The sequence below is a fragment of the Zea mays genome, chromosome 1, assembly GCF_902167145.1.
Source record: "Zea mays cultivar B73 chromosome 1, Zm-B73-REFERENCE-NAM-5.0, whole genome shotgun sequence".
In the NCBI taxonomy this organism is placed as follows: domain Eukaryota; kingdom Viridiplantae; phylum Streptophyta; class Magnoliopsida; order Poales; family Poaceae; genus Zea; species Zea mays.
The window spans coordinates 221,933,825-221,960,994 of record NC_050096.1 but is presented as its reverse complement, the minus strand read 5'-3'; the positions used below and the strand labels follow the sequence as shown (position 1 = coordinate 221,960,994).

General features: G+C 46.3%; 1 protein-coding gene across 2 annotated transcripts in view; it reads right to left on the bottom strand.

Moving 5' to 3' along the window:
- Nucleotides 1-4,765: 4,765 nt before the first annotated feature.
- The window catches only part of LOC103643317 (aminopeptidase M1-B), a 37,847-nt gene continuing 15,442 nt past the window's right edge, over nt 4,766-27,170 (bottom strand). Inside the window, exons 10-19 of one of the 2 annotated variants that reach the window (XM_020546704.2) lie at nt 20,572-20,754; nt 19,758-20,052; nt 19,561-19,682; nt 19,352-19,449; nt 18,932-19,109; nt 18,742-18,856; nt 18,578-18,645; nt 9,674-9,751; nt 5,353-5,430; nt 4,766-5,263 (exon numbers count right to left, since the gene is read on the bottom strand). In XM_020546704.2, coding sequence (XP_020402293.1) covers nt 5,078-5,263; nt 5,353-5,430; nt 9,674-9,751; nt 18,578-18,645; nt 18,742-18,856; nt 18,932-19,109; nt 19,352-19,449; nt 19,561-19,682; nt 19,758-20,052; nt 20,572-20,754 — 1,401 coding nt within the window. In that variant the 3' untranslated portion in view covers nt 4,766-5,077. Of the gene's footprint in view, nt 5,264-5,352; nt 5,431-9,673; nt 9,752-15,970; nt 18,646-18,741; nt 18,857-18,931; nt 19,110-19,351; nt 19,450-19,560; nt 19,683-19,757; nt 20,053-20,571; nt 20,755-27,170 lie in introns of both variants that reach the window. The other variant, XR_002266394.2, reaches the window with a different exon arrangement.

Below are 27,170 nucleotides of genomic sequence, written 5' to 3'. Positions count from 1 at the left end.
CAGCCGTGCTCACGGTCATGAGCGGCTCAGACCCTCACATGAGTAACTTATGAAATTAAATCTAATTGGTCATTTGCATCGCATTATGGTTTATTTATTAATTATGATCTCTCATTATTTGGGTTGGTATTTACTTATACTAAGTAATTGCTAATAAAACATGACCAACTTATTAAAAGCAATGCTTAACTTTAACATTATTTGTTGATCAGCCTTACACTTCACATGGGCTCCCACCTTTGGTGAGTTCATGCATTATTCCCCACAACTTGTTGAGCTATGATCTTTTGTGAGCTCACCCTTTCGTTATATAAACCCCCCACAGGTGAAGAGCAGGTAGCCCAGGAGGAGGTCTACTATGAGGAGTACGAGCTTGTCTAGGTGGCATCTCCCAGTCAGCTTAATGGCGCTAAGGAATAATTATTAGTTTGTTTATTTGTTATCATTTATTTTCGTAAGACTCTTCCGCTATGTAATAATGATTGTGACATTTATCTCTATACACTTGGTCATTATATGTGTTGTTCTTCTTTGGCGCACATATGAGACGCACCCGTATTTATCCCTTAAATCCGGGTGTGACAGTTGATCAGATATTTATTACTAGTAGAAAGACAAATTTTAGAAATAAACAAAAGTTATTTCCCAAATGGCACTCTCTCCAAGAGGAAATACCAAATACCATAAAGATAGTCATCATCATTAAGTGTCATCATAAAAGGTATCCAGATTTACTCTAATCAAAGGAGCTCCCAAGGCTGCACATAACCGTGAGCACGGCTGATATACCAGTTTTTAACACTCTGCAGAGGTTGCACACTTTACCCACGAGTCGTGATCCCTTCCCAGCCTGGGTTGTATAGACCCGATCTTCACTACCGAAGGGAATGGTAAGGGATTCACTACTTAGCATTTACAAAGATTCCCCAGAGGTCATAGCCACTCGTTAGGTTTCTCCAGTTTGATAAACATAGTACCTCTCCCCATGGTAAGGGTGACTAACAAAAGCAACACGAAAGAACCTCGGCACCCAGCCTCGGTAGAGCAAGTACTATGCCCAGACCCCATTGTCGGCATGACAGTGAAGCCGGCTACACCTCAGGTTCATCTAATTATTCAGCTAAGAGTATCACATTCCACCCTCATGGTTGTACTATTTTCTCGGGTGGTCATCCAGCGAACAGGTCCTTACGGAGAGGTACTCGAGAAACAGCCCGAGCCCCCTAAAGTATCACAAGTTCATCATCATATCCAGAATAACATCATCGTATCATAAATATTCTCATCATGTTCATTGATTAAAGTAAAGTAGTAGCATAATACTAATCATAATAGCCAATTCCCAAAGGGTAAACAAGGACAGGAAAACAGAATACTAGTCAATTCTTAGGTTGATCATGGTATGTGGGGCAATGAATTATAAAGTAAGTAGGATATAATGGGTTAGTGGGCACTTGCCTTCACCAGGTTGTTGCTCAGGGAAGTCTCCTGCAACACACTCGGGAACCACAAACTACTCGTTGTCTACGCAAAGTCTATGGGCAGGTTCAATCAGGTACTAGGCTTATCGGTTACCATATTTCCCAACATGTGTTTAGTACTTTCAAACGCTTGACTCAAGTAGCCACACATTAATCCTTAAGTTCGTTCCCATCTCATAGACAAAGCATCCACCCCGGATCTGTGTCCATAGACCATCATAGTTCCCGTTATCAAAATGAATACAATCAATTCCTGACCTCTCGTGAGTGCTAGAAAAATCACTCGACTTCTACCGAGATCCTAAATTATCATAGCAACTACTCGACCTAGCATACTAGTATCCATCTCAAAAGGGATCCTGAGTTCATGCAACTAAGGTTTCAAACAATTCCTACACTTAAGTGCACAATACAAACCTACAAACAATAATTGCAATAAAAATAGCATATTTAACGGTTATGCATAAAACCGGGGCTTGCCTTCGGAAGCGGTTGTGGCGGGAAGTTCCTCGGCGACAGGCTCGGGTGCTGGTTCCCAGGCTTCTTCTTGCTCAATCCCTTTCTCTTGGATCAACATGTACTCTCCGTCTGCGAGATTGCAATCTAATGAATGCAATGCATAAGAAATGTATACATATATATGCCCTTGCATGCATGCTAGACTTTAAAGCCTTTGTTTAGATAGTTAGTTTGTTAAGCTCCTTTCTTGGTTAGCTTGAGGAAGGTTCTTAACTATGTTAAGTTAGGAATGGATGTTTTGGCTTTTAGGTTGTTATGAGCCCCTTTCTAAATTAAGGATCATCTTTTCCATGCCTTCTTTTCCCCATCTTAAATAGACTTTTAAGGGTAAGTTGAACTACACCTCTGCTCTAGAATATTTCAAAAATTCTACAAAACTTACAGTGGCTTCTTACTAACTTAATTAAGTTGTCCTAAAAATTAGAGGTGCAAAAGAGATGTGGTCTGCCCTATACAAAAATGACAAGGGCTAGGGCAGAGAGGGCACTTTGAACTACAACCCTTGTGTAGAAGTGGCTTCTGCACAAAGACTTATTTTTGTTGATGTTTATGTGTAATATTATGCCTATGTGCCAAATTTTACTCAAGGAAACCTAGTAGGTATTAAATGGTGATTTTCTAAAGTTTAGGGGTTAGAAGGTGCTTACAACTAGCTCTCCTTTTGAAAAATGTCAAACAACATATTTCCCATTTTCTCTAGCTTTTTCTCTGCTCAAGGGCAATCATTCCTAAAGTTGATTATTTTTTCTTATAGGGAATGGGTTGTATGATTTTCCAAATTGTTCTATAAATTCTCATGGGGCAAGGGGGCCATGATCTACTGTGCAACTATACCATTTTTATATTTTTCCCTCATAGTACACTACTTATGTGTCTTAGGAAAAATAGAGTTGCTCATTGTTTCCCATTTTTTCCTTTTTTATTTTCTAAAGATAATTGTGAAATCCTATATTTATTTGTTTATCCTACTTGTCTTGGTGCTCTGATGTGTCTAGCATTTTTGTAATGATCTATCACTGGTCAAGTCACTAACAAAATTTTCTTAACCTTAGTGCATATGTCCTACTATTTTTACCATTATTTTCACTTAATCATTCAAGATTTAATTAAATAATAACTTCCAGAAACAACACTAGACTAGGGGTTTTCCTATTTTTACTCTAAAGCTTAACTCATACAGAGCCTAACAAAATTTGTTTAGTCGAATTTGCACAAATATTTCTCAAGTTATGCATTTTACAAGTTCTCTGTAGAATTAAAATTAAATTTTCTAAATGAATTAGGGAATTGCCCATTTAGCACTGGGGTCCCTGGGTTTTCTTCCTTTCTTTAATTACAGGGTGGTCTTCGGGGCACTATTCTCCTAAGTCAAGGGCTTTGTCTCACGATATTTGGTCTGGCTCTAATCTGATCTCTCTTTCTCGATACTGTGAATTGAAATCCTTTCATTGGTTAACACTTAACCCTAGCACGGCCATGCATTTCTTGATCCAATCACTCGAGGGGCCCAGAGATATCTCTCTCACGAAGAGACTAAAATTTCATCTTGACTGATCATGCCTCACGCCATGCTTCCTAACAAACCTAAAAACTACCTTTATAACTACCCAATTACAGAGTAGCGTTTGATAGTCCCTAAGTAAGTCAATTCACATCTTGAGAACATGCGACAATCTCGGGTCTAAGGATACAATATACATGTTACAAAAAGAGAACTATATTACAATATCTCACATTAGGTCGGTCCAGCCTCATGTCATGCATACGCCCACATTATTAGTTTAACGTCTCCATGTCCATGACTTGTGAAATGTAGTCATTCACTAATACATGTACTAGTCATCATCTCTTACTAGGAGCATCATTTAGAATAACCATATAAGTAAAGAATCTCACAAATAATTTACATAATTGCTAATCAATACAAGGTGCCTTTCATGGATATTCAATTGAGCAATATATATATATATATATATATATATATATATATATATATATATATATATATCATGGATACAAAGAAATATGCTCATCTCTATGATTATCTCTAACAGTACCCGTTTACCAATTGGATGAATAGGCGTGTGTTGCTAGGATCACATGATTTATCAGCTCTAGAACCCAAAGGACTTCTTCGGTTACGTCTGGATCAAAGAGGATTAAATCTTTCTCTAGTCAAAAATAAATAAAAGGAGATTTAATCCCCCAATCCCCTTAAATTTAGACACAATCGAACAAGGCCTAAGATGTTCACAACAATCTAGCTAAAAGCTTTCAAAATGTCTAAGGGCACACTTGGTAAGCTGCATATGGGTCAGGCTAGTGAAATACAGCGTACGCTTATTTTGTTGCTTGTCTGTGTATTTAGTGGGTTGAGGGGCAACATTTGATTGCCTGTATGTTTGTGCTCAACTGCACTACATGACGCAGCATCTCGCCGCGAGCCAGGCGTTAGAGAAACGGGTTTCATTCCTATATCTTAGGAGCCAAACTCTAACTAGCCTGTTTGGAGCGGTCAGGCATGCGAAACGAATCAAAGGCACCCTAAGGTGTTCAGAATCTCGCCGTGCATTAATCTCGTACCGCCTAGGCTTTGTTTGGATATTCTAATATTGATCATAATCCACATGTGTTGAGATAGATTGGAGTGTAAATTAGTTTAAGTTACACCCCTAATCTACACTTCAATACATGTGGATTAAAGTCAATACTATTAGAGTATCCAAATTAGGCCCTAGGGCCCTTAGCTTCTTTACTACTGTCAATAATATAAAAATAATAATAATCATGGACTCAGTACACCACTCTTTGAAACAAACGTCATTGCATCAGTTTTTTCCCTCAACAAATCATACGCAAGCAACTGCCAATACAATGTAGAATAAGCCCACCTGAACCTTTTCAAGAATTTATAGGCCTGGTCGTTTAGGTTTAATTTATACCGACTTCTACTGTTTCTACAATGTTTATCTCTATAGATTATAACTGCAGCAATCTAAACAACCGACTTTAATCTGACCCGAACAGCCCGTATGAGATGATCACACTGAGGAACCGCTACCTTCCAGGCCACATGTTTACGCATCGGCCTGCAGCAGCTCCTGCACTGTCTGACCAAGCTTGGGCTCACTCCTAATGCTCTCGATCCATCTCGCGCTGATCCGCACCCTCTCCAGGCTCTGCTTCAGTGCTCTCTCGAATGATGGCTTAACTTGGCCAGCAAAGAACTCGGTAACCTCGACAGCTTTCTCCTCGGAGGTAAACTAATCAGCACAAGGTACACAAAAAGCGCTAACGTTACTAACTTAATGAAAGAATGGGGAGGAATAGCAAAGATAAGTCTCCAGTGTACCCGTGGGACAATGGACTCAATGAAGTCTGATATGAGTGAACTCGATTTCCATGTCTTCAACACGTGATCCCAGTTTTCCTGTAATGAGACAAATATGGGCATAAATATCTACCATGTTTCCAATAACAGTGCGTCAAATAATAAGATACCCCGTTCAAAAAAAAGTAAGATGTTTTAGTTTTGTCCTAAGTCAAACTGTAGCCAACTTTATAGGAAAAAAGATCCATTAACATCTACCATACAAAATAAATGCAGTATTAAGACATGTTGCATGGTGAAATTTAATGAAAATAATTTGATGTCGCAGATTCGGTGCATTTTTCTATATATTTGGTCAAAGCTAGTGAAGTTTGACTTGGAACAAAGTTAAAATACCTTATGTTTTGGAAAAGAGGGACTAACAATTTGGAAAAAAAAAAGTTTAGATTAGTGCTCTGTGCTATCTAGTGCAGCCAACATTGCCCCTTGCCAAATGTGAATCCTCCCTCTTTTATGTCAGCAAAGATTCGTGGTCCGTCCTTTACTTTTTTTATAGATAGCTTAGATTTACAAGTCAATTTCAGTATTTTTAGGTGGCTTAGATGCAGTTTTTTTTTCTCGAATAAGCAGGAGATCTACGCAACATTATATTAAGAGAAGAAAATTTCTAAAATGGACCAAATTACAAATCCCAAAGGGCAGAAAAACCAGACCCTCTAATGTTCCATCCTCTTCCTATGCTGAAACAATAAAGAGGCAAAAGCAAAAGAGTAGGCTGGCCCAACTCGCCAAAACAGTAAATAATAAAGACTATCTCTAGCAGTTTACCAATCTTATCTCTCATCACATCTCCAATTTAAACTTCAATCTGCGAACAGTACAGTCTACAGTGCAAAACAGTGTTTTAGATGACCATATGGGTAACCTACTGGACACGGTCTAAAAATTTCCCTGACCAAATTAAAGGCAGCAGCAAGGCCTGGACTCTCTAGATTCTTCGCACGAGCCCTACCCCAACACACCAACTGCAAAAACACTCTTTGAACTATGCTCATGGAAGGAATCACTCTATCAAAGACAACCCTGTTACTATGAGCCATATGCACCAAGCTCTCAGAATGATGACATTGTAAAAACCCCTTCTCATGTTCTTGTGCACCTTTCCCCACCACACAGCAAACTAGTAGGAGTGAGATCACCAAGCCCCAAGGGCGAGAGAATACTATGCCAAAACTATCTAGCAAAAATGCAAGTGCACAAGAGATGCTGGACTGTTTCTTGTTCTTGGTCACATAAAGGACAAACCATCGGGTACGGCAAACCTCTCTTTTGAAGCCTATCAGTAGTCCAACACTTATTCCTTATTGTCATCCAGAGGAAAATTTTGCATTTTGGAGGAGCCCAAGACTTCCACAACCTTTTCCACGGCTCAAATATAATGGAACCCGTGAAAAAGGCCTTATAGCACGACTTGGAAGAGAAATGACTAGAGGATGTATGCATCCACACATGCCTATCAGCTTCATGGGTAAGCACTACCCCTCTTAGAGCATCCCATAACCGCAGGTATTGTTGCAACCCAATCAAAAAAGAGGAGTCTCGATGTCACTAACCCACTACCAGTTATCAATCGCCTGAGCCACAATTCTGGAAGAAATAGCCCTTCTGCCAACCTTACAAACAACTACAGGAGCAATGTCATTGACACCACTCCCATTTAACCATCTATCCTACTAAAATAGCGTATTAGCCCCATTCCCTACAACAGTAACCACAGACAACACAAAGAACTGTCTGACTTGCTGCTGCACAGGAAAATTCAGCCCATGCCAAGGTCTGTTCGGATCAGTTTTCTCCAACAACAACCATTTATGCCCAGCTTTTGAATTGAAAAAATTAGGAACCCCAAGACCACCAAGCTTTAGTGGCCTTGTAATTATCTCCCAAGAAACAAGACAACTATCACCATTTACTTCCTTTCTTCCTTTCCAAATAAACCCTCTTCAGATGTAAATTGACTTAATCACCCACTTAGGGATATTTATGGCAATTAGAAGATAAACCGGTGGCCGAGAGCACAAAACGCACCATAGCCGTCCTACCAGCAAGATTGAGGAGCCAAGCCTTCCAATTAGGAAGTCGAACCCTCTCAACCCAAACCATAAGGTCAATCCTTCTTAGCTTCTTGTCTGAAATCAGCAGCCCCAGATAATTACAAGGAAAAGTAGCTGAACTGCACTACAGCACATTGCAGCCCTCCTGCACAGCCTGCCCATTACACCTTATTGGAACGGCACATCTTTTCTTTTATGCATATAAGTTACCAAGCCAGAGGTTGTACCAAAGCAATCCAAGATCGTTCTAACACAATTTAAATATTCCTCGATAGGCTTAACAAGGACCACATCATCAGTATATATGGAAAGCTTGTTCCGGACACCTGCTCCTCCCAAACTTTGTAGCAGCCCCCTGTTTTCAGCAAACCTAAGGCTATCTCTAGCAGATCTCCTATAGTCCTATCTCATCCCCTATTTCAAACTTCACTCTGCAAACAGTGTCAAACAGTGTCATCTACAGTTTCGCATCCCCCTATTTTACCATATCTACTGAAGACAGTATAAAGAGGCTACTGAGAACATCCATGACCAACACAAACAACATAGGAGATAGAGTATCCCCATGACGAAGTCCTCTCCGATGTCTAATATGATTACTAGGAGACCCATTCAATAGCACTTGCGTAGAAGACGTGGTCGACACAGATTACACCAATTAGGTCCAAAACCAAGATGAGATAGCACCACAAGAAGAAAAGCCCATGTGACAAAATCGAAGGCCTTGGAAATATCCGACTTTAAAAACAAACTAGCATCTTACCTCTTGTGAAGAGACTTAATCGACTGTTGCACCAGCATATAGTTGTTGTCGGTACCCTAAATATGGGGTACCCACTCCTGCTGGATCAAGGCGAGACCCCTATGGCTTCCCATAGCCACGGAACTACTAGCTGACCGCCCGACTCAGGACTGGGGCCCACCATATGTGACCTTGGGCCAGCTAGGCCCGTTTCCTGGGCTAGACCAGCATCACCAGAAGCTCCATAGAGGGGAGTAATCAGCAACTTCGGTCGTAGGTCTGGATCCCCGGAAAGGGGGTCTGAAGCAGCTCCATGTCCTTGGAGTAAAAGCACTCTTTGACTACAAGATCGGTTCCGAACCCTCGGGAGTGGCTCTGGACCCCGCGTGTGTCATCCAAACCTCAAACCAGGAGAGGCCCGGTGCCGCCATGTGTCCGGACCATTACGGCTGGGGCCCGGACACCCCCAAGCAAGTTCCAAACCCCTAGTCAGGGGACATCGGGGGGTGCCACGTCGCCATACGTTCCCGCACCTGCTCCCTGTCCAGGTAGAAGTCTGGTGCCGACACGTGGCCGGGGACGCCTGTCGTAAGCCTTTGACATGGGGCCCGCCAGCATTAAGTTCGGACGAGATGCGTGCTTGCCCGCGCCAGTGTCAGGTGGTGTGCGCCCCACATTAAATGCACGCGATGTGCGAAGTCCGCAAGGTCTGGGCTGCGCCAGTAACCCGCACGTTACCGAAGCAAGACCATTGACTCAATGTGCCGCATGGGCGCCCCTCATTATGACGTCTTCAGCGGTCTGGATACAATGCACCATATTGAGTAAAGATTCATTTTTTTGGTACATTACTTTTGAAGGACAGGTCTGAGCAGTGGAGAGAAGCCATTCCACTAAGCCAAAAGTCTACCTTTGACGCAGCCTCTCTACAGAGGTAAGGCTTGTATTATTTCTTGCCCAGACCCCACTCATGTAGGAGCCACAAGCGTTGGATCTGGCCTTTTTTACTTTTGAAGCAGTGGATTCCTATCTGATTCATTAATGGAGACTAGTCAGATGCTCGTGCATTGCTACTACAGTTTCTATATATCATATGAGTAGATTTTGTTTTAATAAAACACAAAAATATGTGTTTTGTTAGGTTGGTATGAATGTAGAGCCAACAACCAAGGTTCAAATCCCCACTTGTGCACAGTTTTACCTTGCATAAAACTGGAAAGGGAGGGTGACGCACGACGACCGTGGAAACTAGTGCTTTATATAGTAGAGAAATAAGCAGCATAACTTCAACACATGTATCACAAAATTAAAGCCATGCCACACTAATTTCTCAAGAGGCCAGAAGCAAACTTTGAAATATGTCAGAAATATGATATGTTATCTTATAAGATATTATTCTTTAAAATATATCAGAAATATGATATGATATCTTATATGATGTTGTTACAAAAACTGAGCCTAGATGCCCTGCAACTAAATAACATACCTTCAACCAGGTCCATGCAATTTCTCGTCCTTCTAAGCTAATGCCACCAAGGATGTAAAATGAATCTTGATTCCGCACCTAATAAGCAAGCAACAAATTAGATTTAAGTTTGTACATACAGCTAGGAAGAGCATGTTTTAAAGAAACAACCGGGGCAACATTTTTTTCTCGAACAGGAAGAGCATCATTAAATTAAGAGGAGAAAAGTCCAGAAAAAGGACCGAAGTACAAGCCCAAAAGAGCTGAAAACAAAAGGAAAAGAAAAGAAAGAAAACCTGCCCTGCAACAGAGCTAAAGCATGCAGGCCCCGCCTCAAAACAAACTGAAAATAAAAAGACCAAAACTAATTTGATTCAGCCACCCACAGAGCTTTAGCCAGTCCAAGACTGTCAAGGTGCTTAGCCCCAGCCATGACCCAGCAACCTAACTCATTTAGGAAACATTGCTACACCATGGGAATAAGTTGGAATGGAAACCCTAACCCTAATAAGGGTTGGGAGTGTATATATATAGCTGAGTGATGTGGGCCAAAGCCCATTATACACAATGACGTAAATAGCACTCTAACACCCTCTCCCCCCCCCCCCCCCCCGCAGTCTCAACTCTATCATGTATAGATGTTGAGACTGGAGCGAAACTCGGTACAAACACTCGACGGCAGCCCCTTGGTGAAGATGTGGACGAACTAAAGCGTGGTGGGGACGCTGAGAACCCGAACGTCACCAACAGCGACATGCTCACGGACATAGTGCAGGTCAATCTCCACGTGCTTCGTGTGCTGATGGTACACGGGATTGGTGGAGAGGTAGACCGCGTTGATGTTGTCGTAGTAGGCGAGGGCGGCGCGCTGGAGGGGGCTGTGGAGCTCCTGGAGAAGCTGGCGTAGCCAGGAGGCCTCGATGACGTCGTTGGCCACAACGTGGTACTCGGCCTCAGCGCTAGAGCGAGAAATGACAGGCTGGCGCTTGGCAGCCCAGCAGACGAGGTTGGCGCCCAGGAACACGGTGTAACAGGAAGTGGAGCGGCACGTGTCGGGACAGCCAGACCAGTCAGCGTCGGTGTAGACTACGAGCTTCGACGTTGGGGAGGGTCGGAGTAGGAGGCCGTAGTCGAGGGAGCCGCGGAGGTAGTGTAGAATCCGCTTGAGAGCAGTGATGTGGGGCTCTCGCGGGGTGTGCATATGCAGGCACACCTTCTGAACGGCGTAGGCGATGTCGGGCCTAGAGAAGGTCAGGTACTGGAGGGCACCGGTCAAGCTCCGATAGGACGTCGTGTCGGTGATCGGGGGCCCGTCATCCTCAGAGAGCTTCGCATGAGTGTCGACAAGCGTGGAGCAGGGCTTGCAGTCGGAAATGCCAGCGCGCTCTAGTATGTCGATGGCGTACTGGCGTTAGTGGAGGAGACCCTGAGGCCGGCGCTCGGCGGTGATGCCGAGGAAGTGGTGAAGGGGGCCAGGTCCGTCACCGCGAACTCCCGCTGAAGGGCGACGATCGTGCACTGTAGAAGGTCGGCGGTCGATGCCGTGAGCACAATGTCGTCAACGTAGAGCAGGAGGTAGACGATGTCGTCGCCGCGTCAGTAGATAAAGAGGGACGTGTCGTACTTGGCCTCGACGAAGCCGATGGAGGCCAAATAGGAGGCGAAGCGGCTGTACCAAGCCCATGGCGCCTGCTTGAGGCCGTACAGGGAGCGGTTCAGCCGGCAAACCAAATCCGGGCAAGCGACGTCAACGAAGCCAGTGGGATGACTGCAGTAGACAGTCTCCGTCAGAGTGTCATGGAGGAAGGCATTTTTGACGTCGAGCCGATGGATCGCCCAGTCATGGGAGAGGGCGAGGGAGAGGATGGCTCAAACGGTGGCGAACTTAACGACGGGGCTAAAGGTCTCGTCATGGTCCACTCCGAGGCGTTGGGTGAAGCCCCGAAGGACCCAACGGGCCTTGTAGCGGTCGAGAGAGCTGTCCGAGGTCAGCTTGTGGCGAAAGAGACACATGTCAGTGACCATGTTGGTGCCTGGTGGACGCGGCACGAGGTCCCGGGTGTGGTTGGTTAGCAGGGCCGCGTACTCCATAGCGCAACGCCAGTGGGGGTCGGCGAGGGCGGCGAGAACGTAGGAGGGGACCGGGGAGGCGCCCGGAGGGGTGGCAGTCGTGTCAGCCGCCAGGATCAACCGAATGACGGGGCGAAGAACGTCGACTGCGTGGCGAGTCACCATCAGGTGGACATGCCCTGGGTCGCAACGGATGTCGATCGGGTGGTACACAGGAAGCTCGGTGCGGGCCGGTGGGGCATCGAGAGGCGAGGGTGTGGCCCACTTGCGGCAGTGGTAGACGAGGGCGGGGTCGGCGAAGCAAATCATGCTCGTCGACGGGGTTGGGTCAACGGGACCCGAGGGATTGGCCCGCCCGCAGTGATGGTAGACGAGGGTGGGGTCGGTGAAGCGAGCCGCGCTCGTCGACGGGGCCGCGCATGACATGGGAGGGGTCGACGTGGCCAAGTGTGGCGTAGGCGGGGTCGACAGTGTTGCGCATGGCGCAGGCGAGGTCGACGAGGCCGCGCGTGGCGTGAGAAGAGGCGTCAAGGCCACGCGTGGCGCGGGTAGAGGTGCGAGCAAAGGTGTTGAGGCCGCACGTGGCGCGGGTAGAGGCACGAGCGGAGGCGGCGAAGCCGTGCGTGGCGTGGACAACGGCGCAAGGCGGGGCGCCTGGGGTGGAGGGGAACCGGATCGAACTCAAGGAGTGAGTCGACATCGGTGGGTGGGGAGGAGCCAGCAAGGGGAAACACATCTTCGTCGGAAACAATGTGACGAGAGATGATGATGCGGTGGGAGACGAGGTCAAGACAGCGATAACCCTTATGATCAGGGGAGTAACCAAGGAAGAGGCAGCGAATGGAGCGAGGAGATAGCTTATGGGAGCGGTGGCGGAAGTGTTGGGATAGCAGGCATAGCCGAACACGCTAAGTGGTCGTAAGAGGGGGTTGTGTCGTACAAGGCGAAGTGGGGAGTGGGTGGCTCACTGCCTTCGAGGGGAGGCGGTTGAGATGTGTGGCGGTGTTCAGGGCCTCCGCCCAATAGCTGGCAGGGAGAGACCTGAAAAAGGAGGCAGCGGATCATGTTGGTGGTGGTGTGAATGATGCGTTCGGTCCGACCGTTCTGGGGAGAGGTGTAGGGGCACAAGAGACGCAACTAGACGTCGTGGGTGAGGAAGAAGGAGCGAGAGGCGTTGTTGTCGAACTCGCGGCCATTATCACACTGGAGGGCACGGACCGGGCGACGGAACTGGGTGGAGACCCAGGCAAAAAAGTGGGTGAGGGTGGTGAACGTGTCGGACTTCAGCTGAAGTGGGACAGTCCAAAGAAAATGAGAGAAGTCGTCCAGAATGATCAGGTAGTATTTGTAACCAGAGAGGCTGAGGACAGGAGAAGTCCAGAGATCACAATGGACAAGATCAAAGGCCTGAGCAGCCCGGGATGTGGAAGCGGAGAAAGGAAGACGAGAGTGACGACCGAGCTGACAAGCATGACAGAGGAGCTCAGAGGAACCCTGAGTGTAGAAGATGTTTGAGTGGTTGGAAAGCTAAGACATCATGTCAGATCCAAGGTGCCCGAGACAACGATGCCAAACGACGGAGGTGGTGGTAGTAGCAAGAGCATGGGGGGAGACTACGCTGGTGGGAGAAGTGGAAGGCAAGTGAATAGAGTAGAGGGGGCCGGAGCTATCATAGCGAGCAAGCACGGCTAGGGATGGTAATGGATCGTGATCCAAATGCTTCTTCACAAATTGCTAGGACCCTAAATTATTTTTAGTTCAAAAATGAATAGAAATAGGGCTCGATCCTAACCCGATCCGATCCTTATATTTTATAGTGTAAAATTTAGAGCTCATTGTCACCCCTAAGCACGGCACACATGGGAAGGTGGCGTATGGTGAGCCCCTAGGGATCAGACTCCATAGAACAGTGGTTGTCACTAGTAGAGCGACGAACCGAGAGAAGGGGTGGGTCAGATCAGGAGCGACAAGGACGTCGTGAAGGTGGAAAGGTCCCGGAAAAACCGATGCACCTACTAAGGTGATCGGGATGGTGGAATCGTTGCCCACAAAGAGAGGATGTGAGGGGTGTGGTGGATGGGAGTGGAATAACGAGCTAGCGGTAGGAGTGGTGTGGAAAGAGCCTCCGGAGTCGACCACACAGTCGGTGGGTGAGGGGGAGGGTGGTGAGGCCACGAGGTGCGTGGAAAGGGCTAGGGGAGGTGCTCCGACAATGCCACTGGGAGGGGAGGGGGACAGCGAAGGCTCTATTGCCAGGGAGGTGATCGCTGCACGGAGGAAGACAGTGGGTCTTGGCACGTGACGGTCGGCCTGGGGGTGGAGCTCGACGCAGTCATGGAGAACAGGGTTCATGACCTGGTCGAAGGACACAAAAATACCATGGACAAGGTGGTCGTCGTGAAGGAGGACACGCACCGACACGGGACCTGGGACGGGAGCCACGATCGAGGGAGGAGTCTCCGGAGGCAAAGCCAGAGAGGGAGCCGGGAAGAATGACCATGCGGGTGCGAAGCCCAGCAGAGCCGTCACAGTAACGTGAGGAGCGTCCACAAGGGGTCCACGACCAGCGATGGAGGGGAGATCAGCAGTGGCGTTGAGCAGCCCCGTGGGGAGCAGGCCGACGTGGCAGGGAGGGCGGTCGCGCCAGTGGCCGGGACAGCGACGGCGTCGCTGGGAAATCTGTGAGCGAGGGAGAGGTCACTGGCGGGCGCAGCAATCATGGTGGGAAGGAGGTCGGTCATGGCATATTGTGGGGTGAAGCTCTGCACGCCGGGAAGGGGACCGGTGACCACGGATGTGTCGAAGAGAGCTGCAGCAGCAGACGGGAGGGGGACATAGCCAATGACAATGGCATGGCAGCCCGTGTCAGTGGTGTCTACGAGCCTGATCGGCATGGGTTGGGTGTTGTCGCTGTAGGGGGCCATGGAAAGAATCTAGGCCGCGCCATGGCAGCCATGGCCGCTAGGAAATAGAGCAACGGCGGCAGGCGGCGAGCTGGGCGCGCCGACAGCGGGATCGGGCCTGGTGGTGTCGGCCATGGGGGGAGGTCGGGAAGTGCAGCCGGGATGCTGAAGGAAGAGGCACCGACGTGCACACCTGCCGTCGGGCAGACGGCCCTGAGAAGTCAAAGAGGCCACGCGTCGGAAAGGGAGGAGGCCCGCCTGGTAGACGCGTCGCGCAGCCGAGGAGGGAGGAGTCACGCGCCGCCAGAGAGGGAGGAGATGTGCCGTGAGAGGGACACCCGGTGGGGGAGGGCACAGCTGAAGGTGGCCGGTGGCCAGGCTGGGGACGCCCGGCTGGGAGGGGGAGCAGCCCAACGGCTATTGGTGGGAGGGGGGAAGAGAGAGAAACTGACTCTGGTACCAAGTTGGAATGGAAACCCTAACCCTAATCGAGGTTGGGAGTGTATATATATAGCTGAGTGATGTGGGCCAAGGCCCGTTACAATGGAGATATACACAGTAACGTAAATAACACTCTAACAGAATAGAAGAAGCCTCTGCCTCAAAAACAGCCCTACTTATCTGCAACCAAAGGCACCAGGCTCCAAGGATGATAGCACAGTTAAAACCTTTCCTTTTTCCCTTGGTGATTTTGCCACTAACATCCCGCCACCAATCAGCGAAGGATGGGACATCATGACTGGGTGTCAGATAGCCCAAGCCAAAGGGGGAGAAGATACTGAACCAAAACTGATGAGCAAAAACATAAGAGGTTAAGATGTGTTGCGATGTTTCTTGGACTTGGTCACATAAGGGGCAAGCAATCGGGTGAGGTAGACCTCTCGACTGTAGCTTGTCAGTAGTCCAACATTTGTCCCTAATAGTCAGCCATAAGAAAAACTTGCATTGGGGGGGGGGGGGGGGCAAGTCTTCCACAACCTCTTCCAAGGTTCAAAGGTAATGGCACGCGTGAGGATTTAGAAGAGTAGAGACCTAAGGCCTCATGCTTCCAAGAATGATGATCTTCCTCATCCTTCAAAACAACCTCATTGACCACGTTCCACAGAAGGAGGTACTGTTGTAACCCAGCAAAGGAAAGAGGTGATTTAATATCTCGCACCCAGAAAACGTTTTGAAGAGCTTGAGCCACCGTCCTAGAACCCACAATTTTCTTATCAACCTTCTGAAAAACATCTGGAGCAACCTCAGAAACAGCACACCCCTCCAACCAGCGATCTGACCAAAACAGGGTGTTTGCACCATTTCCGACAAACGAAACTACTGAGATGACAAAGAACTTCCTGACCTGCGGGTGAATGGGAAGGTCCAGGTCCCTCCAAGGCCTGCTGGCATCAGTCTTCTACAGCCAAAGGCACCTTGCCTGCATCGCTAATCCCTGAAAATGCAGATTTGGTATACCCAGCCCTCCTAGGAAAAGGGGTCTAGTAACAATGTCCCAAGACACTAGACAGCTGCCACCATTTACTTCCTTTCTCCCCTTCCAAAGGAAGCTCCTTCTAACCCTGCCAATCTCCTTGATCACCCATTTCGGGACAATCATGGTGATAAGGAGGTAAAAAGGAATGGTGGAGAGCACGAAACGAACCAAAGCAGTTCTGCCCGCCAAGTTAAGAAGGGAGGCCTTCCAGGAAGGTAAACGATCAGCTATCTTCTCAACCCAAACCATAAACCATTAGAGTACCCTTCGATAGATTCTTGTTGGATATGGGCAGCCCTAAGTAGGTGCATGGAAAGGTTGCTGAAGGGCACTGCTGTAAGGAACCACTTTCCTGAACCACCTGATCATTACAAGCAATAGGGATAAAACAATCTTTTGCATGTTGGCAACCAACCCCGAGGCCTCCCCAAAACAGTCAAGAATAACCTTAGTACACCTCAATTCAAGATCATGTGGCTTAATAAATAAAACCACATCATCAGCGTATAGTGAAATCCTTGACTTGATTCTATCATTGTCAAGACTCTGCAGCAGCCCTCACCGCTCAACTTCTTTAAAAATACTGCTAAGCACATCCATAATTATGATAAACAGCATAGGAGACAAGGGGGTCACCTTGTCTCAGGCCCCGCATATGTGCCTAATATGATCTCCCAGAGTACCATTCAGCAAAACCCGAGTGGAAGAGGTGGAAAGCATATTTGAAATCAAGTTACACCACCTCGGACCAAAACCCAGATGAACTAAGACATCTAACAGAAAGGCCCAAGAGACCGAATCAAAGGCCTTCGTAACATCCAGCTTGAGAAACAGACTAGCAACCTTTTCTTGTGAAGATGTTTGATCGTATGATGCACCATCAAGTAGTTTATCATGGATTGATCTCCCCTTAACAAAAGCACTCTGATTTACTGCCACTAACTTATGGAGCAAAGGGGCAAGACGATTAGCCATGATCTTAGTAACCAACTTTGCAAAACTGTGAATAAGGCTAATAGGCCTAAAATCCCCTGGTGATACTGCTTCGACTTTCTTGGGGATGAGGGTAAGATATGCTGAATTTAAAAACCCAAACTTTCTAGCATTTCCTTGGTGCAGGGAGATTAGAGCAGCGACCAGGTCCGCTTTGATAACATGCCAGCAAGACTTATAAAACCTTCCAGTGTAACCATCGGGCCTCGGTGCTTGTCAAGCGCAAGACAAGCAATGGTCGATTGCACCTCTGCTTCTATGATCTCCGATCAAGGCTACAAGTCCAGAATTGCCTCGGATAAGCGCACGAACTGGAGACCTTGCCCCTGCCGGTGAACAAGCCTCAGGGGCGGCCATCAAGGATTGAGCCAGAGCGTCAGAATTCTGCTACACTGAAGACTCCATTACACAAACAGCACCTAAAATAGCAGGGGTTGAGCGAATCCCGCTATCAGCCTCCTCAATAACAGATGAAATCTACACCAATGCCTCAGAATGTGTCTCCGCGATATGGGACAGGCAGATGGATGGCGAATCAACAGATGAAATGTCTCCACGAGATTGATGATCATCTACAAGGTTTTTCTTCATTCCAGGAGAAATGATCCCCTCTTTTAATCCCACTGGACACCTCGAATACACCTCTTCAGAATTTTGACCCTGCTTCCTACTGCCATCTCTTGGACCCAAACGATCGTGAACAGAAAGACGGCCCGACTGGCCGTCACCATCAGCACCTCAACGTGCCGGAGGGGATCTTGAATGGAGTCGTCGCTGCTGCACATACCGATTGTCATCACCATCAGCTTCAACAGCTTGAGGGGTAGGATTGGATCCATCCTGCCGAAGGGTGGGAGGAGAAAGTGATGCAGATTGAGTACATCAACGTTCTCCTTCCAGGGACATCACCCTCAACGGCATAAGGGGGCTCAACAATCCATAGCTCTCTCGAAGCTAGAATCAGAGACATGTCCAAACACCAAGCAGAGCACCGGAAAACTGCCACATCTTTTAGCTCCAAGGTATCTGGATGGACTTGATGAACACAAGCAAAAGGATTAAGCAAGTGGTTCATAGTCATGGCGTCCCAAGCATGGATAGGGATTCCGTGTAGTTCAAAGTCCAACAAAACCGGCAGCACCGCTCCCTTAGAATCCATAAGCCGAGACCACTTTTACAAGAGACAGTGAAGGTGGTCGCCGTTACAAGAGACAGTGAAGGTGGTCGTGCGTACCAGCCCTGAACATAAGATCTGCCATGCCTGGATTGTGTAGCATAACAATCCTCAATTTTATTTCTTCTCTATATACTCAAAACTTACTTTCCTGTTTTGTGTGAACATAATCCCAACCTGGGTAAGCTGGTGGTTGGAACATAATGCTCACTGTTGGGCTTTTAAAATCATGGTGCAGACTTGAAGACAGTATTTGGAATAATTTTGCAATATGATAACTGTAAAAACAGAAATGGTTAGAGGTTAACCTCATCAGTAAACATAAAGTTCAATGCCTCCAAAACAATATCCTGATCCGGTGATGAAGACAGGGAGCCTGTAAACAAAGAAACATTACTTTCAGGATAACCCACATGATGAAACAAAAAACTATGTTGCTGCCTAGCTGGAAAACCAAAAGGTGAACACAAACCTAAGACACGTGATTTCTCCTGTGGTTCAGATGCTTCTCTGTAGATTTTAAGGAGAGCATCAAAACCGGATCTGCTTGAGGTGCTAACAGTTCGCATCACGGCAAGATATGCAGCCTGCACAACATTGCATATTAGACATCAAAGATGTAACACTGACGGTATGTAAGGAAAAACAGTGAGGACTATGACCTTTCTAGTATCTGGTGGAAGAAGGGAAGTTTTGCCGTCTTCAAAGAAGATGTGGAAACGCCGAACTCCTTCATTTATAGTTTCATTATGTCCAAGTCTGACCAGCGCAGTCAAGAGCAGTGATCTAAGCATTACATCAAGATGACTCTCACCATCCTTGGGGTCCCAGCCTAACTTTCTGAAATATTAGGCACATGGAGCCTTTTAATATGATCACAAGTCACGACAAGGGAGCAGCAAGAATGTTTGTAGTAGCAGAAATTAACACTAAGCTTAAGCTAGTTCTCTGTTTACATGCACAAAGATACACAGAAGTAGGACACAACACAAATAAATAAACATGGAAACTTAACACAATTTTATGTTAATCCACAAATAAACATGGTGAAAACAAGTAAAATATGAAGCCTATTGGCATACATGACAGCTGGGAGAAGAAGGTTGATCAAAAGCTGTTTGATATCTTTGTTCAAGTCAGGAGTAGCGTCAACTGTTATTTTAGAAATGCTTAAACATACCTGCCAATAAAGAGGACACATGAATCTGGTATTAATAGAAACATCAAATGCCACATATTTGATTTGGAGATACAAGGTTTTAGAATCCACTGGAGGTACAAGATTACTTACAGAGGTTACATGTGAAAGTACAGTGTAATCAGACTCATCATTATAAGCATTCAGCAGTCGCAACAATGACGTCAGTGTTTGCTTGCAAGCAACAGAGAGCGCATATGAATCTTCCACGATACCTGCAACAAGAATGTGTCACCTTGTCAAAAACCTTGAAAAGGTATACAATAGCACTAACTTTTTCTTATCTTTACCAATCTTATCCATTAATGAGAGCTTCTTTGCTTTGATTGCATTTACAAGTCCAGCTGCAAGTTCATCATCATACTTCACTCTATAAAATCCAGTTTGATCAATATTCAATTTGATCCAAATGATTTGATTCTTCTCCCCATCAGCACTTTGAGAGTCAGAAAACTCTTTAATATTTATCTTATCCATTTTATCTTTCAATAAGAACTTTTTCTGTGCATCATATGAGCCACAGCATGCTGTTACAGGAACAATCCACATTCCAGGACCAGACGATCCATCAGATAGAAACTGTGCCTGTAAGAGGACAAATGACTTAGCAACAACCTTTCAGCATAACATAAGCACTGCGATGGACAAGCAGGTGCATTTTGCTGGTTCAAGTTGTAAACTGTAAAAGATTGGCTTTCTTCTGAGAAATGACACCACAGAACACTATGGCAAGGTAATAAAATTGTTTCAACTTTCAAGGTCAAACAACTGACAATCCTAATTTAAAAATCTTAATGGCTTCACTTTGTGATATAATACAAACAGATGTTGTATTAAAACTAGGGCAAATGAAAGGAGCACTAATATAATCATGTTTAATTAATATTATTTTGAAGTCAATATGAAACACAAGTTCCATGTTATCTGACTATAGAAGAAACTATTAATGGTCCAAACAACTACCACGAAAATAGCGGTCCCAAGAAATAACAACCAAGTGACCCGGTTAGATACATCATATAGCTAAATAACATAGAAATTGACAGACCAACAAGTAATATATTACTGAAGACAAACATGAAAATAAAAGTTTTTTCAGCAAACCTGTTCAAGTTCCAAATCATGTCCATTGATTTTTGCATAAATAACAGGATATCCTTGTTGCTTAGTCCATGTAGTCATCAAATCCTTAACAGGCTCCCCAGATTCCTCCTCAAGAACAACCCATAGGTCTTCAGTCTTAGCATTCGAGTAGGCATATTTCTTTATATATGAAGCCAAAGCTTTCTGAAACAGTAAACATTGTTAAGGCCCATCCTATTGCTAAGGCCTGATTACATCTATATATACTACAGTCCCCATGGACAGATTATCATCTGTCAATCCCAAGGTCAGTAACATGGTAACAGAGCAGGTTAGGATTAGGATCTCTAATCGCATCTCCTAATTTCAGCCAAATTTCTCGGACGCCATTGCGGCCTGATTTCTCGCCATGGATTTGGCTGTCTCCACGGCCGCCGTCGTGGTCGCTTCGCCTCACCACGTCGTGCCCCCGCTCGTCGCGGCCATCTTCAAGGTTTTCGTCACAACGTTTATCGAGGTCACAACCATCGACGCCGCCATCTTCAATGCAGCCATCGCGTCCAAGTCACAGTTGTCCACTCTACGCCTCCTTGGTCAGCCGTGCATGCACGTCGACCGCCCGCCTCAAGGTTGTCATCGCAGCCAGGTAGGGGTCGTCCGCACTGTGCCTGCTCGGCTCGTCGCGTCTAGGTCGGAGTCGTCCGCTCCGTGCCTCCTCTGCTCCGGTCTGTTCATGTGCATCGACGTCGCCTCCTCTACGTCCGACCACGCGCGTGGGCTCCTTCGTCCGGTCTTCATCGCCAAACGGTCGTCCACCCCTCTGTGTGGCGTATACACGCACTGCTCCACCGTCTGGTCTTGATCTACACACGGGTAGGTGCAATGCTCCTTCGCGGAGATGATGCACTCCTCCGTCCAGTCGTGCGCCTGTATGCGGGACTTCTTCGTACGTCCGCGCGTAAGCGACGCTGCATGAGGTGACATACGCGGTGCTTCTCCATCCGATTGTGCGCCCCTCTGTTTGGCTGCATCAACGTGAGCGAAGCCACAGTGCTCCTCCGTCTGGTGTCCACCGACACATACGACCGCACGTGGGCACGATGCTCCTCCATCCGACCATGTGCCTCCTCTGTTTGACTGCATCCACACTTGTCAACGTGAGCGACGCCCTTTCTTCCAGTTCCCTCTCTGTGACACTATAAAAACCATCAACTAAAATAATACATTTAAGAGTATTAATGATAATTAGGGTAATAACTTTTCTTTCTAATGTTTGATTTTTATTTTGCATAGAGAATAATTTTTGGTTTTAGTCATGTTTGATTTTGAATATTTAGTCGAATTTCCTTCTTAATGAAAATCCAATTAAATATTATAATAATTATTAGTCCAAAAATAAATATTTTAGTTATAAATAATTTTGGTATAATTATTATGATTTTTAGGGTTATTTAAAAATATATTTTGAAATAGAAAAGAAATAGGAAAAAACAAAACAAAAACCTAATCCTAACCGCGACCCACTAGGGGCCCATTAAGCCCCACCCGCGCCCTAACCAGCCGCCGCTGCCAGGGATTCCTCCCCCTCACCCCCACCGCCACGCGGACCCTACCCGCGGGGTCGTCTTCCCCGCGCCGCCAGGCCGCGCGCCCGCGCGTGGAGCCGCCGCCGCGCCAAGTGTCCGACCCGCGCCCTGCCTCCCCGGTCGCGCCCCTTGGCGTCCGCGCCATGCACGCCGCGCCCCATTCAAGGCCGTCGTCCCCTTCTCTCTCCCTTCCCCCATTCCTCTCCATTGATGCCATTAGAAACGGTCGCCGCCATTAATCCGAGTAATGGAGCTCTCCCCTCCCTCTCCCTCTCCCTCTCCCCTCCCTCTCTATAAAAGTCGGACGCGCCATGGACTTCTCCCTCCCCTACCCGAGCTCTCTCTCCTCGCATTCTCTCTCTCCCTCGTCGTTCGTCGCTGGAGCTCGCCATACATCGCCGGAGCTCGCCCACGCCGTCGTCGGAGCTTCGTCGACCGCGCAGCAATCGCCGAGCCCCTGCCCTTTTCCCACTCGTCTGAACCCCCCCCCTCCGACGAGCTTTTCCTCTTCACACGAGCAAGTCCAAGGTTGATGACAACCCCAAAATGTTGATTTATTTTCCAAAGCATGTTTCGAATTAGTTTATGAATTTTTGTAATTATTATGTGGTAATGTGAAATGTTGTGGTTCGGAAAAATTCATGCTTATGTGCACTATTGATTTTTGGTATGCGATGGATTAGTGAATTATTATTATGATATTGGTTTGCGATTTATTTAGAATTAAGGATTTGAATAAAGAATGACAAAATTTGGTAGACGCATGTTAGTAGTAAGAACACTAGATAAGTAATTTCATAGTTAATTTAGTTTGCGATGGATTTTAGAGGTTATCTAGAAATTGTATCATAGGCATTTAGGCTCACTAAATAAACAATGGGAAATTCTTGAGCACGGAATTAGTAAATGGTATAGAACTCATGGCAATACAAATATTATAGGTTATTAGATGTTTTGACCTCTGATTATTATTGATACTTTCTTTTAGAAAGAAAAGAGAAAACTAAAAGAATATCACTAGTCGTAATAAAAATAGGTTTTTACTAGCCAAAATAAATGTGTCCATGAGTATAGCACTTAAATTCTTAAAATTAGTAAAACACTTGTTTATGTCAAAATAACCATGATTATGTTATAAAAAGTCCAATTAATGATTTATATTGCTTCTTAGGTAGTGTTTGGTTGAGGAGCCAAGTAGAACGGAGCCGTTCCATCTCTGATTCTAGGAACGGAGCCGCTCTGTTCTGTGTTTAGTAATCTGGAACGGAGCGGCTCTGTTTTTTGTTTGGTTGCAGAGTGAACGGAACGGAGCATGACTGTGAGAGCGGGATGGGAACAGAGCGGCTCCGTCCGGTTGATTTTTTGGAGCGGAATGGTTCCGAATCTGAGGAGAATATTCCCTAATTGGAGCCATTCCGTTCTAGTTACTTTGTAACCAAACAGCAACAAAACTGAAACAGAACGGCTTCGTTCTACTTAGCTCTTCAACCAAACACTACCTTAGATTATTAATGTTAGAAGAATCATGAATGAACCATTTTTAGCTATACGCATACGTTCTGTTTAGAAATAAAAGGAATAAAATCTATTAGTCTATTATTAGTAGTAAAGAAAATAATTAGCCTTGTTTCATAAAGAATGTTAGTATTATAGCCACCCACTCATAATTTCATCAATAATGTCTCGCAGTAATAGTCATAATGAATTAATAAGTATTTACGCTTTAAGACGTATTTATCAGTGTGATGAGTGTGATGTATGAATGTGAATGTAATGGTGAATGATTACCCATGTATTGGTGTATGTTTATTTATTTGGCGTACGTATTCTTTTGTATGTACGATATGCAAATCGATGCTAGAAGTGGACTGTGAGGTAGACGAACCCAACTTGTTCGAGGACGACCCACAGGAAACTTTCGAGCAAGGCAAGTGGATTCTCCCTCTGCATATTCTATTTGTACCCAATTAATGCATATAATAATGTTTACTTTTTGGATATACTGCATAATTTGATGGGATTTGCCTAATTAAGGATTTTCTAGACTTACCAATTGTATTCCTTGATTACCCTGGGCAAATACTATGCTTTGCAAATTTGGCTACCGCTCAACTTGATAATTTTGATGTCACTCATTATTTGATATTAATGTTCCAGAAATGAAATTGGCTTTATGGTGTTAACCCGATGGTTAAACAAGATTATTTCATATTAATTGGAACATGGAATGACCACCCAGGATAACAGTGCAACCACGAGTGCTATCATGGCTCTGGCTTTGGTAATTAGCTTTATATGCTTAGTACCTACCAACCTTACCTAAAATATGGGCAAGAGGGGGAGCGGCAGTGGTGGCAGCTCACGTTAACATGGGACGTATTCTTGGCTAAGGTACCTCGCTCAGAGGGCCTCCACACCGACTTGGAAACCTTAGCGGGTTGCTTTGTATTAAGTGTATCTTGTGAAAGCGTCATAATGGATCCCTAGCTATTCACCTCGGCAGTGTTTACGGGTCCGATCAATCCAGGCTAGATGGGATACATGGCTTGTGGGTAAAGTTGTACCACCTCTGCAGAGTGTAAAACTGATATGTCAGTCGTGCTCACGGTTAAGAGCAACCTAGACCCTCACATGATAATTGAACTTAAAGATGGACAATAAATCGAGATCTGATGATCTGCCAATGGTTTGCTTAAGTGGTTTCACTTAAGTGTTTTTTATATACTCTTATACCTTTGTTTAAATGGGATACTTGGGATACACACTTATTAGTAAAACAGGTGTTGTTAATAAAATATTGACCAACTAAAATGCTTACTGCTCAACCTTAGCCTCACCTTGTTAAACTTGCATTAATTTTTCCCCCACTTGTTGAGCCCCGACCATAAGTGAGCTCACCCTTACTAATATTTTGATCAGAGGGTGATGAAGACCTTGATGGAGATTTCGATGAATACTGAGTCTAACGAAGCGCCGGTCATTTTCCTGTGGGAGATTACCCATGTTATCCGCTTTACTTTGATGATACATTTTAAGATACTATTATCTGGATGTTGTAATAAAGACTATTCTGTTAAGGCCCATATATTATTGTCTGCCTATATATATGCTACAGTACCCAAGGGGGCTATTATCTCGCCTAATCCAGGTTAGTCACATGGTAACAGAGCAGGTTAGGGTTTACATCTAAACCCGACCCTGATCCAAATTTTTGGCGTCGTCGCGTCGTCGTTGTGCTGCCATCGTGGCCAGCTCTCCGGCCTGCCGTCGCGGCCACCCCCTTCCCTCCTCTGCCACCGTCGCGCGGTCTTCCCCTTCCCCCATCCCGCTGCCAGGGCCGGATCTTGCCTGCGCCCAGCGTCGTCAGCCGCCAGGGCGAGATCTCGGCCTACGCAGTCCGTCGCCAGGGGATCTCGATGTCCTCTGCCGGATCTCGGCCTGCGCCTGCGCCGTCCGCCGCCAGGGCGGGATTTCCGCCGCGTCGTCCGCCGCCAGGGGATCTCGGCCACCGCCTTCTTCATCGATCCGCCGCCAGCCAGGGGCGGATCTCCCTCTCTCCTTCACCGTCCGCCGCCAGGGGCAGCGCGCCGTCAGCCGCCTGGGGCAGGGCGTCGTCCGCCTGTAGGGGCAGAGTGTCGTCCTCTGCAAGGGGCAGAGCGTCGTCGATCCGCGGCCAGGGGATCTCGCCGTCCTCTGCCAGGGACCGGATCTCGGCGGATTTCTATCTCTGCCTGCGCCGTTCCGCCGCCTGGGACAAGTTTCGCGGATCCGCTGCTCTGCCGGAAATCTGCACCGGTCGCCGTTGTTGCGGACAGGGCCGCGGATCTGCGACGTCGCTGCTCCCGCCAGCCGCTGTTCAACTCAGCTTCCGCGCCCAGGACCTCTGTCAACTCGTCCAAGTCGGGCTGCTCTGGTTTGTTTGGTCTCAGGTCTCCTATTCTCCCTGATTTTTTATTCAATTCAATATGGCGACAAATGCTATTGTGGTCAATATCACTCTTGATGGTCAAAATTATTCGGAGTGGGCTTTCTGTGTTAAGACTGCACTCCGGGGACATGGATTACTCTTCCATTTGACTGATGCGGCACCTGTTCTTGCTGATGATCGTCGCAATGCTGTTGATATCAAAACATGGCAGCTTAATGATGGTAAAGTGATGGCTGCCATGATGAACAGCGTCAAACTGTCTATGATTATGAGTTTGTCTAAATTCAAAATTGCTAAAGTCATCTGGTCTCATTTGAAGGAGCGTTTTGTTCAGGACAGTGGTGCTCTATTACACTCTCATGCAGCAGACACATGTTATTGAGCAAAATGATATGAGTATTGATGAGTACTACTCAGCCTTTGATCGCCTGATGAGTGCTTTGACATCAATGGTGCCTGCTTGTACCGCTGATCCGTGTCCGGCTTATAAGTTTATTGAGAAGGTCTTCACTTACAGATTTGTTATGGGCGTTCGGGCCGAGTTTGATTCTCTTTGTGCTCGTTTACTTCAGGGTTCTGACACTCTCACAATGGCTAAGGCGTTGTCTGATTTACTTGCTATAGAGACTCGTCTTAATTCTCTGTCCTCTACTGGTGGTAATCCTCACAGTGTGTTGGCTGCTGCCCAGAAACCTAAGAATATTTTTAAGCCTTGTGATCATTGTGGCAAGACCAATCATCGATCTGAGCTTTGCTTTGTCAAGTTCCCTGATAAGTTGACTGATTTCCGTGCACGACGTGCTGCTCGTGGTTGTGGTCCAGGACCATCTAATAGAGGCTCAGTTGTTGTTGCTACCACTCCGTCCGCCTGTACTTCAGAGTCGGCCTGGGTACTTGATTCAGGAGCTTCCTTTCATGTCACATCTGATCAGTCAAAGTTGGCTTCTACTACACCTGTGATAGATGGTGCTTCAGTGCAGACAGCTGATGGTACTGTATGCCACATTACTCATAAGGGTTCTCTTTCAGATCCACACTTTACAGTACCTAATATTTTCTTTGTTCCTGAGCTATCTATGGACCTTCTTTCAGTAGGCCAAATTACG